Raw genomic sequence first — 15,362 nt, 5'->3', positions numbered from 1 at the left:
ATGTGGGATCCTCCCGGACCGGGGCACGAACCCGCGTCCCCCTCATCGGCAGGCGGACTCTCAACCACTGCGCCACCAGGGAAGCCCCCTATGTAAATTTTTTTTAAAGGACATCATAAAAAGCTGTTGAAGAAAAAAAAATTTGACAAAAAACTGAAGATAATAGGACTAAAATTTTTAAAAATAACTTCTGCTAATATTTTATCTACCTGTTTAATATTATAATTCAGACATTTAAAATTATTTATAGTTAAAAAAAATCCAGTGAGTATAATGTTAGTTCTGATTTCTTGCGTTCTTTGGTTTTTTTGTTTTTTTTTTTAACATCTTTATTGGAGTATAACTGTTTTACAATGGTGTGTTAGTTTCTGCTTTACAACAAAGTGAATCAGTTATACATATACATATATTCCCATATCTCTTCCCTCTTGTGTCTCCCTCCCTCCCACCCTCCCTGTCCGACCCCTCTAGGTGGTCACAGAGCACAGAGGTGATCTCCCTGTGCTATACGGCAGTTTCCCACTAGCTATCTAATTTACATTTGGTAGTGTAATATGTCCATGCCACTCTCTCACTTCGTCACAGCTTACCCTTCCCCCTCCCCATATCCTCAAGTCCATGCTCTAGTAGGTCTGTGTTTTATTCCCGTCATTCTTTGGTTAAGTGGGGTTTGCCAGATAGCCATTTTCATTTTAACCTTTGTATCAAAAAAATCTTACAAAAATATATCTGCCTATTTTAAGATTTTTTTTAGAGTACAAACATATATACAGTGTGAAAACAACTACATTCAGGAAGGGAGGACAATCTAACATCCTATACAGGGGGAAAAACAGAAAAGAAATAGCAGTATGTCAACAGTGACTATATATAGTGGCAGTGTTTTGAGTGATTTTTAAACTTCCCTTTTCTTTAATTTTCCAAATTTGCTTTAAGTAAAATAAACTCCTATGTTTAACATAAAGGTGAACTACCCCACTGCAAGAACCTACTTTGTGCCAGGGAATGAAAGTGAATAAAATAACCCCTGCCCTGCAGGCTGGCCTTGTAGCAGAAGACAGAGAGTAAACACTTAAAGTGCTAAAGGGGATGATGAGCCCTGTGGGAAAAAAATAAAGCAGAGTAAAGGGAATGGCCTGTGTTGGGGCAAGTGCTGTTTTATATAGGGTAGGTTATATTCCTTGCATATAATTTAATGTTTTATTGTCTTTTTTGTCTCAAAGTCATAATTTTACAGTTACCAAAAGAGAAGGTATAGGAATTTGCTTTGAATGGAAACTGACCTTATAGCAGGCCTGGAAATGGTTGGGTTTGTTAGGGATTTTTTAATGAAAACTCTGATACCAGGTGTTCTTTTTTTTTTTTTCCTTTCCCACTTTTCACTAAAAATATAAGACTTGGAGTGGGGAGTGAGGTTAGTTGTATTCATTCATTTATTCAACAAGTTTCACTAAGTACATAGCAGATGCTATGTTCCACATATAGAAAGAGTAACAAATCATGGTTTTGACCTCAAAGGCTCATAATGTAGTGGAAGATTGCCAACAGATTAAAATATATTCCCAAATGTAAAGAGCAATATATATTTCCATTGATACAGATTTTTTTTCTGTCTAGTCAGCTTTTTTTCCCTAGGTTTTTAAACAACATTTTAAAAATACCTAAACATTGAAAAAATTTTTTTTAAGTTTCCATTTCCTTTTTTCATCCTGAGAACAGAAAGAATTTCCATTCTGCCACGTGTGACAGTTTCTGAGCCTTCTATAACAGAGCTTCTCAGACTTGAATGTACACACGATCCCCTGGCAAAGTTGTAAAATGCAGGTTCTGGTTCAATACGGCTGGTGGGGCCTGAGATTCTGCATTTCTAATACACACCCAGGTGATGCTGAGATGAGATGACTTGGCCTATCTGAGGAGCAGACTCTTCAGTTGCAAAATGGGAATGTCTACAGCTAATGTGCAGGGTTTGCTCTGAGATGTCATGAAAAGCACCAGAGTAGAGGGGCAGACAGAAGCTGCTCCATGAATAATAGTCACCTCCCCCTTTCTCTCCAGCTCGGGGCTGACCACGTTCACCTTGGTATTTCCTACAGCAAACAGCACAGTGCCTGGTACACAGTAGGAGCTCAATAATATTTGTGGACCAAACATAGAATGAATCTTTTAAAAATATGTCTGACAAATTCCATTATCTTTTTGTTTTTACTAGCTGAAAACTCATTAATAAACAATATTGAGGGCTTCCCTGGTGGCGCAGTGGTTGGAAATCCGCCTGCCAATGCAGGGGACACAGGTTTGAGCCCTGGTCTGGGAAGATCCCACATGCCGCGGAGCAACTAAGCCCGTGCACCACAACTACTGAGCCTGTGCTCTAGAGCCCATGAGCCACAACTACTGAAGCCCGCGTGCCACAACTACTGAAGCCCGCATGCCTAGAGCCCATGCTCTGCTACAAGAGAAGACACCACAGTGAGAAGCCCGTGCACTGCAACGAAGAGTAGCCCCCGTTCACTGCAACTAGAGGAAGCCAGCACGCAGCAACGAAGACCCAACACAGCTATAAATAAATAAATAAATAAAATTTAAAAAATAAGTAAACAAAATTGAATAATTTTAAGGATACTTTTTTTCTAAAGGAATTTTTTCTTTTTTTTAGATTAATTATTTATTTTTGGCTGTGTTGGGTCTTCGTTGCTGCATGCGGGGTTTCTCTACTTGCGACGAGCAGGGGCTACCCTTCGTTGCGGTGTGCAGGCTTCTCATTGCGGTGGCTTCTCTTGTTGTGGAGCACGGGCTCTAGGCACGTGGGTTCAGTAGTTGTAGCTCTAGAGTGCAGGCTCAGTAGTTATGACGCACGGGCTTAGTTGCTCTGCGGCACGTGGGATCGTCCCAGACTAGTGCTCGAATCCGTGTCCCCTGCATTGGCAGGCTTATTCTTAACCACTGTGCCACCAGGGAAGACCCTTTTTTTTTAAGGATACTTTTTAATGATAAAATAATGACCTATATGCCATCCTTTTCACTCAGATATATTTATTTGTTCGGATGACCTCATTCCTACAAATATATTCTACACTCTTGCAATGAGGGCACATAGTATTTCCATCATACAGTAGGTTATATCTTTTTATGCATGGTGTTCACTGTTATACTTTTGTGACTGCTTAATATGAATAGTATTGATGTTCTACAATTTATTAAACTATTCGTATATGTTGGGCATTTAGGATTTTTTATTTTTACTACTTTACATAAATATGCAGCTAATTTAGACCATTTCAGTCCTCCTATACTGTGTTTTTTTTTTAAGGAGTATACTTCCTTGTTGCTTAATTTACTTGAATATTTTTCTGTGATTTAGAAGGTAATTTTAACCTTTGAACATTACTTGCGATTTTCTCAAAGCATTCCAGAAATAGACTTAAATATTGTAATAAATACATATGTATTATCTAATCAAAGAATATTACTTTTTCATTTTATTTTATACAAATGATAAATATAATTGTACTTTTCCCCTTTCTTTTCTTTCCTTCACCTCCATGATGTATTCTTTTCTAGGTTAGTTTAATCTGAAATTTTAGTATCCATCTTCCTTTACTTTTGTGGAAGGCAATTACTCCATTTAATTAAATTTATCAACATCAGCCCCCCCCTTTTCCTCATATATTCTTTAAAAAGTAATAATTTCACATATAAGCATGAGACTTTATGAAGTGAGAAATAAAGGCTTATCATTAAAATGTGCTTACTCTAAATATCACTTATATTGTATTTACTATAAGTGAGTTAATTAGATACCATAGTTGGCAAATATGTGGCCAAAACTTTTGAAAGTTGATTTCCTTAGAACTTTTATTTATGTTTTAAAAATTCTCTTGCTGCACTTTTTAAATTAGATGTTTATGTTTAAAAATTATGGCATATCTTTATTTCCCTGCAGTGGAAATGTGATTTCTTTCTCTGCAGCTTAAAGTGAGTGGAAAGAATCTTCTTAATGTCTGCAAGCTTATATTTAAAATTAGCAGGAGTGAGAAGAATGATTCTCTGATTCAAAATGATGGCATTCTGGGTGAGTATTATTCAGCACTACCATTGAGCAAATGTTGTACTTGAGTATGAATGAAAAGTTTGGAGAGCAAAGTTATAGTTAATGATAGCTGGAATATTTTATCTTCTCATAATATGCAGAAGTTAGGTGATGCCTGTTTTTTCTCTGTCCTCTATGTTTTCCATGTTTCATTTAATGTATCCTTTGGAACCTAGGAGGATAGCCTGCTTTTTTTTTTAAAAATGCTTATAGTAATAATATATAATTTATAAAGTGGTTCCTATTTAAAAATTCATTTCCTGGTCTTGGTTTTACTACTAGAAAAAATACATTTAATAGTGTTTGACATAATTGAAATGTTTGGTCTTTATAAAATTGACATCACAGTGTGTCAAATGTGTTTCAAATATGTAGGTAGAGAAATTGTAATACATTCTAATTATCTAGGTAATAATGTGTAATTCTTTATATACCCTTAAATAATTAAGGTGCTTAAATAGTTACCTAAACAGAAATCTTTTATGAATTAGTATTGTTGATCTAAGGGAAGGCAGCAACATGGAAAAGACTAAGTCCTCTTTTTGCAACATAGGATAAATGGTCTTCTTCTTTTTTTTTTTAATCCCAGCAGACAGGGACAAAGCCAGTACTGAAAGAAGTTTCTAACACTGAATCAGCTCATTGAGAGTAACAGGCTAAAAGCAAAGAAAGGTTCTGACAGATGATCACATTGACATTAATAAAAATTAATGTGAGATAGGCATGTTTAACTTTGTCAGAGCTGCCTGAATTAATCCTAAAACCTAGTACTTGTATGTTATTTGGATGGATGTTCTTTAAGTTGTCTTGGGAAAAGGTGGATGTTATATTCGAAGCACCCCTTTCTACTGTTGAGATACTTTTAAAAGTTCCTATCTTGATTAACTTTCCATTCATACAGCAACCAGTATATTCTTAAAGGTTTGTTGAAATTTAACTCTTAAATTGCTTTGATTATTAGTTATTCTGTAATAACTCAAACTGTTTGTAACCAAAAATAAAGTTTGGCAAATATTAATAAGAGGCAAGGAATGGCACTCAGTTAAAAGAACACGTTCTTATTTACATATAATAATCCCATCTTTTTGCGTCATTACTGTTACAGAGGTTTGTCTTAGCTAAAAGTAAGTTTCCCTCTTTATGCCATATGAGTAACTCTTCACCAGCATTTGAATGTAGGTTCTGGCTAACATTTTACAAATCGTATTTGATGTTCACCTACAAGTGCTTTAATATCTCTCTTTCCAGCTGTTCTACTCATCCATTTGTAGTAATTCATCTTTTTGACAGAATCATTATTGGAGGTCCTGAGAAGTGAAGAGCTGCAAGCTAACACCGAAGCTTTTTTGTACTGCATGGGGGCGATCAAATTCATTTCTGGAAATCCAGGATTTCTTCATGAAATGATTGGCAAAGGTGCTGTTGAAATATTGATGAGTTTGATGATGCAAATAAACGAAAACACCAAGAAATCTGGTACATGTTTGCCTAATTCGGGCCACTTGTTAGTCCAAGTAAGTATTTTACTTGAAAGAGTTAGATGTGTAAAGTTAGTCTTCATGTTGTCTAATACCACTTACCTGCCAGTGGGTGTAACAGGAAACAGGTGAGCTGTTATCTGTAGCCAGGTGAGGGTGCCCGGCCTCGGGGATCAGGGTGGCAGCCCTAGCCACACCTCTGCCCCGTGTGTGCCCATTTCCTCTGGAAAGGCTATTCCATGGCTTTTCATGGAGCAGGTCTCCAGCATGTAGACACCTATTTCCACTACCCTGCGGAGAAAGCAGGCCTGGAAGAATGAAAAATTAGCACCTCTTCAAAACAATTGCATGTTATAATCAGAATTTTAATAGGCGGAGTGTTAACTTTCAGAGTTTAAGACAGGTCTAGCCTGGAGATTGTTCATGATGATTGGTAGCTTATATCATAAATATTGTATCTGCAATAAAGAAAACAGAATTTAATGACACTGAGTGGACAGTTGTTGAGGGCGTGTGTAGACGGTGGTAGCAAAGCCAGATACATTTAGTATGACCAGGGCAGGAAGAAAAAATGTGTTATGTGTTAGAGTTTCATTACTTCTTTTGTGGCAGATTAAATTTCATAGTTGAATTATTTTCATCGGATCTGCTTCAGGTCTCGTATTCTTCTTTAGAAGAGATTTTACTGTTTAATAGCATTTGTATATCAGATAATAGCATCTTTGGTGTAATAATTGATGAGATTTGAAATGTGCTTGTCAATTAATGGGGCTTGATCAAGGACTGCGTGCTCGAAGCCTTGGGGAAAGTGTGTTAAAAATTAGATTTAGGCCCTGTCTTAAAGGTGCTTAAAGTGGATATGATAATTATTAATTTTGGACTTTGTGGTCTGTCTCCATTTCGAAAAAGACTGTGAAAACCTCCTTTAGTTATGAGTGATTCAAAATTCTACTGGATGTGCCCTCTTTTGGCTAGGGAGACTTAAGAAACATTATTTTCATGCTGACAGTGTTATGGAGTTATTCAAATTTTTCCCTCAGTGAAAATAGTTATTTGGGTTATATAATTATTATGTTTCTTGTTAAAATGCAAAAAAAAAGTATGAGGAAGAGTGTAAAAATCACCTGAATTATTTTCACCCTTAGATAATCCACCTTCAACATTTTAGTAACCATTCTTCCATGCATTTTACATGCATATATATTATATATACTTACATATGTATAATTTTATATAATTCTTGCTTTTTATCATGAACTTCCTCTTTCTAATAGTTGTTTTTGCTTGTTTTCCATCACCCTCTTTTCCTCCTTGTTTCTCCTCCTGGTTCTCCCTGTTAGCCAATATTGTTCACACAGATGTGCTCAGCACCTTTTAATACACTCATAGGTTTTCTTTTTTTTGTTTTTAATAAATTTATTTTTATTTATTTATTTTTGGCTGCGTTGGGTCTTCATTGCTGTGTGCGGGCTTTCTCTAGTTGCGGTGAGCGGGGGCTACTCTTCGTTGTGGTGCGCGGGCTTCTCATTGAGGTGGTTTCTCTTGTTGCAGATCACATGGTCTAAGTACGTGGGCTTCAGTAGTTGTGGCTCACAGGCTGTAGAGCGCAGGCTCAGTAGTTGTGGTGCATGGGCTTAGTTGCTCCGCAGCATGTGGGATCTTCCTGGACCAGGGCTCAAACCCATATCACCTGCATTGGCAGGCAGATTCTTAACCACTGTGCCACCAGGGAAACCCCACTCATAGGTTTTCAAAAATGGAATATTCTGTGCATTTCTCTTTTCTCATTTAACAATACATAGTAAAAAACTCTATAGACTTATTCTTTTTATTGGCAGCATAATATTCTGTGATGAAGATGTACCTCAAATTCTCAACCATTCTTCCACTGAGATACTCTGCTTTTAATTTTTACGAAAAAGCTTTTGGAATTCTTGTCTTGTTTTAAAAAGCTCTTTCATGTATATATAGTTGTCCCTCAGCATCCATGGGGGACCTGCCCCAGATACTAAAGTCCACAGATGCTCAGGTCCCATACTCGGTCCTGTGTATCCATGGATACCATACACCGTCCGTGGTTAGTTGAATCTGCAGATGCGGAACCTACAGATAGGAGTGCTGACTGGATATATGTATATACATTTATATATTTATACATAATTTATAAATTTAAAAATAAAAACAAATATATAAATGTATTTGTATAGAATAAAAATATATAATTAAATCAGTTGGTATAAAGGAGAATTGAGTATTATTGTGACCAAAAATACATCAAATCCAGAGCTAGAACCTCTGTCATGCCAGTAAGTACAGTGCACTTCTCCCTGCGCTCCTCTCCTTTCCCTCTTCCCTTGCTTCGGCCTCCTCAAACGCAAACTGACTCAGTGGGTCAGATGCCCCTTTCTTGTCCCGACGTCCTTGCATCCCTCTAGGGTGTGGGGGAAAGGGCACTGTAGTAACTCCCTCCTTGCTGCCCACCACCACTCACCGGGCACTGTCATCATCTCCAAAGCCTTCCTCTGAACCTGCCTGGGATCTGGCGGGGGCGGGGCTTACACAACCCGAGGCCTCTCTCAGGAGTGCAGTCAGCAGCCCACATCCCCGTCCAGGAGGAGAAAGGGGCCCATTATTGCCTCCACCTGAGAATGTGCTCCTGCTGTGGTCACCAAGAGCCATTTGTGTCAGCTGTACACTGTCACTATGTGTGTGTATGTTTACAGATTTGGGGGAAGGGAGATATTGTTTTAGGCTGTTTCATTTGCAGAATCCCCTGGACATTCCCTTGTGTTTAATTAAAACAAAGAAAAACTGTGTTGTATCGTCCGAATGATAAAAATGGAAGCAACTTGACTTCACTATAAGAACACATGAAAATCTCTACTCTTGCGAATGTGTCGCACTGACTGGCTTTTTACCAGCTCTCTCATGTGCACATCCACCCAAACAGATCTGGCCATGGGCAAAATTGTTCAGTTACAGCAGCCTTCAGAACCGGTAACTCTAGCTCAAGGCATTTTTTAAAAGCAACTTTGTTCAATTGAAAAAAATAAATAAATGACTTGCGGCTGTACTAACAGAATAATGTCTGTAAGCCAGAGAGAACACGGCAAGGCAAAAAGATAAAGGCAGGACTTCCTCTCCTTTATGACTTTAACTGCTGTAAAGCTTTGTGCATTCTACCATCCGACCCAGTGCTAGAGTCGTCCTGTCCCCCTAAAGCAGCCCTGTTGGAGGCCATTGAATGAGTAGAAGGTGTCTGAAGCTGGGTCCTGCAGGTTGGATAGGATTTGGGAAACTGTCACCGAGGAAAAGGGATACGGTGTGTTTTGGGGGCTGCTGAAAAGGTCGGTCTGTCCAGAGCAGAGAGTTCCGTGGGGGAGGCATGAGAGGTGAGATTCAGCGGTTACGGTCATGGGCCTCGAATACCAGAGTGCAGACCTGGAGTAACACAGAGCAGCTGGAGGTCAGTGCAAGGGGAGGAGGAGATGAGATCAGAGTGGCAGACAGGTGGGCATGCGCAAGATATTAAACTGATAAAGGCCGAAAAGCTGAAATGTGGCAGGAGGAGAGTGTGTCAGTGGTACGGAAGGATTGGAGGGTTAAGATCTCACACACAGCAGCCCCAATTAAGAGGTGTTGCTGCAGTTATTAGATTTTAGACTGATTATAATGGAGCTAAAGGATCGAGATCAAGGAATGGGCACGAAAGAAAAAAAGAACCTCCTCCACAGCTTAGGGGCCAGTGATGCTTAGAGGAAAAAATACTGAAGTGTTGAGATTTTTGAAAGTTTCCTTTGCATAGTTTCTTACACATACGTATTTGTGTACACATACATGTATGTTTATCACTGCACCGCTGACATCAAGAGACGATGATTTCACAAGTGTTTGTGCAGTGGCTGCTCTGTGCCAGGCGTGCTTTGGGTGGTTAGTAAGGCAGTGGAGGTCAAGAGAGCTGCCAGTAGGGGCCTACTTTTTGACGATCCCCATGTCCAGATACTAGTATTCTGATGCCCTATTCTTTGACAAAACTCTGGTACTTCCACGAGCTCAGTTCTACCTGTCAGATGCTTAATAGCATTTTGAGAAGGTTGAGAGAATGATCGTTGATGCTCAGAGGGACCAGCACCACTTTCCACTAAGTGGAAGTATTAATATTCCCAGTCTGGCAAAACTGGAGGCAGGAGTTGGTCTGCAAAATCATTAGCATAAAGAAGGTTAATCTGTGCATGATCACTAAATTCCAGAATGTTAGGCTTTCGGGAGAGCTCCTTGAAACCTGGAAAAAGAGAAGTACAGACCAGCTAAAAGGCTAGGCCCCCTAGATTCCAGCCTTAAATTGCATCACCTAAGGAGGTGACGTGGACGAAATAGGCGTTTGTCAATATTAATCTCGGTGGATTATCAGGAGGTGTTGGGGTTCATTTCTGACTTGTAAGGCCCAACAGTTGGGAAGGGATAAAACAGGAACTGAGGAAAATTCCTGGAGTCACCTCCATCAGAAAGTCTGTTGTGGTTTCCATCGTGCCCCCTTTCTGGGGACTGGAGAAGAGTCTTTTGTATGCGTCACAGTCACAAACAAGCCCCAATTCCCCTGGTGTCTCATTTGTCCTCTTGTGTCTTGAGGACACTATGTACAAAGCTGCTTTACTGTAATTGGAGAAAATCTCAAGGTACTCAACGTTTACAGTTAGGTAATTTGTAGGTATATAACATAACTATTAAACCCAGGTTGATTTAAACTAATGTTCCTATTTTTATGTATTCCTTTGTATTTCCAGCCTTTTCTTCTTTACAGCCTGACCCACTTGATTTTGAGTTCAGTTCTTAGAGAAATATATTCTTTCCCTGCTTTAGATTTAACATTTTTGAAGTTAGAGCTGTCTGGCACCACCCGCACCCCCCCCCAGATAACATGGTTTCTTTCCTTCGTCTTACACCTGGTTTCTCTTCTCTGACCTCTAAACCTGCCACCCAGAGGGTCCTTCAAGTCCCCATCTTTCACCCTTCTTGCTCAGTACAGCTCCACTGTCCAATTCTTCCTTTTTCTAAGCGGATGTTTCTCAGGAAGGTCAGTCCTCCCACCCCTTGGCAGTCCCTCTCCTCCACTTTGGCTCTAGAGGGTGGGGGAAAGGAGAGTGAATTAAACAGAGATTTGACCCTGGGTAGCTCAGAAAATGATAATGTTATTGTCAGAAATTAGAGGGTTATGTAAGGGAACTGATTTGGCGAGAGGAGGGAGGGAAATGATGTAATCAGCCCTCGTGTAAAACTTTAAGGTGCCAGCAGAACAGCCAAGTGGGACTGTCCGGCAGGAAACTGGAGAGAAGAACCCATGCTTAGCAGAGAAAGTAAAGCCAGAAAAGCAGACTTAGCGTCATCTACGTGGAGTTGACCGTTGAAGTCGAGAAAGACAATGATACTACTCAAGGGGAGAGTAGAGAGAGAGAGAGGAGGGCTAGAGGAGGGCTGAGGACAGGTTCCATAAAATGGCCAGATTTGTGGAATAGGGAGAGACAAGAGAAGTGACCAGAAAATTCAGAAAGGACAGTGTGGAAGAGGGTAGAGATTTTAAGAGCAAGGATTGGTCAGCTTTGGCAAGTGCTACGGCACGCACACGGGGGAAGAGGAATTCTCCTACTGTGTGGGGCAATTTGAGTGGGCAGGTGGGGCCACGTCCTGTTGCAGGGGGTCTGTCCACACTCTCTTTAAATCTTAAATGATTTCTTTATCTCTACACTTTTAAATTAAGAGATGTTTTGATATAGTTGGGTTTTTGTTTTTTAATTTCTAAGCCCTAGAGTAAACTCCCCGCTTTGGCTGATGCGAGTTCGCTCCTGTATCATGTATTCCACGTCCCCAGCACGCGGTACCGTCGTCTTCCGGAGCCCTGATGGTCCCTCTGGCTTTGTGCCCGGCGGGGACAGGGCTCCGTGCTGCCTCATGGACTAGTGACGGGAGCACAGGCCTGAAAAAGCGGTTCAGCTCTGACCTTCTGTGAGCCTCGCCCTCCTCATCTCCCAGTGACTGGCCGTGCCTGGGGTAGAGCGTAGTCAGGAGAGTTAAACAAGATGATCTATTGAAGCACCTAGAACAGGACATGGCACGTAGATGGCACTCAGCAGAAATTTATTAAACAAAGTGAGATCAGAATCACCAAAACTTGAAGCTTCAAAGAGCAATTATTTCTGATAAGAAAAAATTAATCACAACAATTAAGATGACAGAGTTGAAGATGGATTTCATCTTTGTGTATTTTGTGTGTGTGTGGCTTTCCTTTTTATCTTTTATTTTGAACTCAGTATAGGCTCACAAGATGTTGCAAAAATAGTAGAGGGGTCCTATTTATCCAATCACCCTGCTTCTCCCAATGATGACATCTTACATAACTGTAGGACATTATTAAAAGGGGGAAACTGATATGGGTACGATACAATTAACTATTTTACTTATTTGCATATTATTTTTGAGAGTAGGTGAATCTCTTTTTTTGTCACAGTCTTTAGTTTGGTTATTAGGCTTGCTAATTTTTTAATGATGTATTTGTTAGTGGGAAGGGGAGCTGTTTCTACTTATGAGGGTTCCTTCCTATAAAGGAATACCCAGTAGTGTATCTGACCACTCAGTCATCCAACTGGCATGAGAGAGTGGGCAGTCAGAGCCTACTCTTCCCTTTCCTGGGAAAGGGCTACATATAGGCAACTCTTGTTCAACTTCGACTCTCCACGGATGGCATACCTGAAGATTTGGGGGGAGTCAGAGATCCCAAACACGTAACGCCTTGGGCTTTGAATTAGAAATAAGAGAGAGACTAAGGCAGATGGGGAAGAAAGTTGAAGGATGTAGTTTATAGCTGAGGTGGGTGTGCTTTCTAATACTGAACCCCTGAATCAGATTTACCCACCCAGTCACAGGCCACGCCTGCCCCAGGAGGAGCAGAGGAGAACACCTGTGCTCATCAAGCAGGAAGTGAGGGGTGGAGAGTGACCAGGAGATTATGCTAAGAAATGTCACCTCACAAGGGAGGAACATCAGGTGTGGGAAGTAAGTATTCCTATGCCACCTGCTTCTGGGGAGAGCCATTTGCTTTTCAATTGCTGTCATATCTGCTCAGTCTCATCTCTTCCCTGCAGACATATTAGTTGTGGCAATAAAGAAATGTCACTAACTCTAACATGTAATTCTGAAAAATCAGTGTTACTACTCTGTAGTTCTTAAAGCATTATCTTTTTCAGACTCATTTTCCTTATTCTCCTGCTCTGGCATTCTGTATAGTTTAGATGACATTCAAATTTCAGCTGTATTGATACATATAATGGCCACAACTGGAAGAATCAGCTACCTACTCATTTTACCAAGGTAACTGACATAGTGGCAGTAAATGGAGAAACAATAATAAACATAGGCAAATGTTAAATAAGAGTCTCAAAGTAGGGCACTGGAGCTTGAGGAGGGCAGAACCGTTTCCTGCAGAAGTAGGACCCTCATGGTAGGAATGTGCCAAGTAGGCTTCACAGCCAGGCACCAGGCATTACTGAGGATTGAGAATTAATATTACTTTCACATGCATGTATCTTAACTCCAAGAAAATGCTTAGGAAATTTTGGAACTAGTGGTTTCACGTATATAGTGGCATCTTACAATTGGTTTCCTTTTCCTCAGGCAGAACTGTACTAATCATACATGAGACAATATGAAACTTCTTGGGTTACCACATGGGCTCTGGTTTTGGCATATATGTGGTCTCAATTGGGCACAAATCCAGAAAATGAATATGCTTTCATTAATAGAGGGAGATGGTTTTGCTGAGGTTGGAAAATGGTGTGGCTTTGGTCTTAAATCATTTGACACTGTTTGTGGTCTCTGGCGGCTGTGTTTATTCTTTCACATCATCAGCGGGAAGTGAACCATTCTGCAGTTGGCAGTTAAGTTGAGATAAAGCTCTAGGGATTTTGGTTATGGATATTCCAGATGATTGAGCAATAAAATGAATGCTTTTAGGAGACAGTCAAATGGAGCAGGGGAGACAACATATAAGGAGTCGTTAGAGCCCCAGATGCCCACCTGCCTGGAGCTGGGAGACTTTCTGAGCTTCCGTTTCCTCATCTGAAAATTGGAGCTCAGAATACCTCTCCTGTCTACAACATTCAGGGAGCAAATGAGATCAAGCTCACAAGATAGCTTTATAAAAAATAAAGTAGCTGCTCATATTTTTTTCATAATAGCATTCAATGTATAAAAATAAAATGATTCATGATGCTAATTTTGGTAGAGGAAGCATAATAACTTTCAGACTGTTAGTGCAGTTTTCAATTGCATTATGTTCCAAAGTTTTCTTTGAAAGTCGGTTTTTTGAAATTGGGAAAATATTTCTCCAAGGAATAATACCATGATTGACAGTGAAGTTCCCAGGCTAGCCAAAGAGCCTGTTCAATTTCTGATGCACCTAAACAGGAATTCTGTGCTGGGCTGTGAGCTGCAAGCCCCTCCGATCTGGGCCAGCTCTGATGGCTGAATGCCTCCTTGGGCAGAAGAATCTGGTGAGTTCCCTGGGGACTGAGGACTCTGATGGAGGGAGAGTGCAAAGGGAATAGAGAAGTCATCCACTTGAGAAATGAGCAGTATATGGAGGCCCAGGTGGGCCAACCAGCCCTCCCCACTGTGCGCCCACCCCCCTGCAGCAGAGAATGCTGGGGATGAGGCCACAGCTGCTGGGCCTGCACTGTCATTCTTCAGTTCATTGATCTCAATCAGGAGGGCCTCGTATTTTAAGGCAAATATTTCATGTGTTTGCTTAGGTTTTTCAAATAATTAATAATTGGAAACATAATTTAAAATCGATAATGAAGTACCTAAATTGATTTTTTTAAATGCTAAATCTTTTGAATTCTAATTTTGCTTTACTAAAATGCTTTTTGAGCCCTTATAAAGTAATCACTTCTTGATAGACTTTTTCCCTTTAAAATGGGTCTCCCAATGTTGACTGCATGGTGAAGACTCTGAGGCCCAACTAATTCAGTGTGAGATAGGACAGCTTTGCCAAACTCACCAGGTGTTTTACCTGGAGATGCTGATTGAGGTTGGGGCCCAATCTTACGATCAAGGAGTTTGGGGAAACCCAGAGAGAAAAAGCTGCCTCAGGAGAAGTGAGCACCACAAAGCTGTAGAGTGTGTGTGTGTGTGTGTGTGTGTGTGTGTGTGTGTGGCTCAGTCATTTTCCAGCAGTAGATTAGCAACCAGAATCACACTGGCATGTTTCTTCCCTGATATATACCAAACATTTAGGTCCCCTTTCGTCCCAGACATCATCTAACAGCTGCTAATAAGCAAGGACACTTAAATTTTTATCAATCCTTTTTGTGGATTACCAGCATCATATTGTCCTTTCTCTTCTTCCCACTGGTTGCCTTCTGACTCAGTATATCTGCCCCAAGGGGTTGCACATTAAGTGATGGGAAAAAGAAGAATGGAAACTCCTGTTTTTCAGTTTGCTATTTCTTGGTGAGATGACAGTTAAGAGGTTGGGAATAGTTCCAGTAAAGTCCTTTAGAAGCTAAACAAGCATCTGTGTATGCATCTAACTTCTACTTCTTTTTCTTTTTTTGTCATAAAGTATTTGAGATGGCTTAAAAGATTATATGCAGTAAAATAGAAGAGTACATAACTCAGTGGAATTAGGAACAATATAAACTAGAATAGAAAGTTAAGAAAGGAACAGATACATTTCTCCCAGCATGAAGCTCGGACTTCGGTGAACTCCTGCTTTGGGGGGCAGGCCCAGTAGGTGG

At 40.2% G+C, this 15,362-nt stretch overlaps 1 protein-coding gene across 1 annotated transcript in view; it reads left to right on the top strand.

The window, feature by feature from the left end:
* The window catches only part of ARMC2 (armadillo repeat containing 2), a 112,058-nt gene that overhangs the window by 39,176 nt on the left and 57,520 nt on the right, over positions 1-15,362 (top strand). The window contains exons 8-9 of the mRNA XM_055087576.1: positions 3,973-4,075; positions 5,384-5,607. Of these exons, the coding sequence (XP_054943551.1) occupies positions 3,973-4,075; positions 5,384-5,607 (327 nt within the window). The remainder of the gene's footprint in view (positions 1-3,972; positions 4,076-5,383; positions 5,608-15,362) is intronic.

The sequence above is a fragment of the Physeter macrocephalus genome, chromosome 10 (genome assembly GCF_002837175.3).
Source record: "Physeter macrocephalus isolate SW-GA chromosome 10, ASM283717v5, whole genome shotgun sequence".
NCBI classification, from domain to species: Eukaryota; Metazoa; Chordata; class Mammalia; order Artiodactyla; family Physeteridae; genus Physeter; species Physeter macrocephalus.
This window is presented reverse-complemented; position numbering and strand designations above follow the sequence as displayed.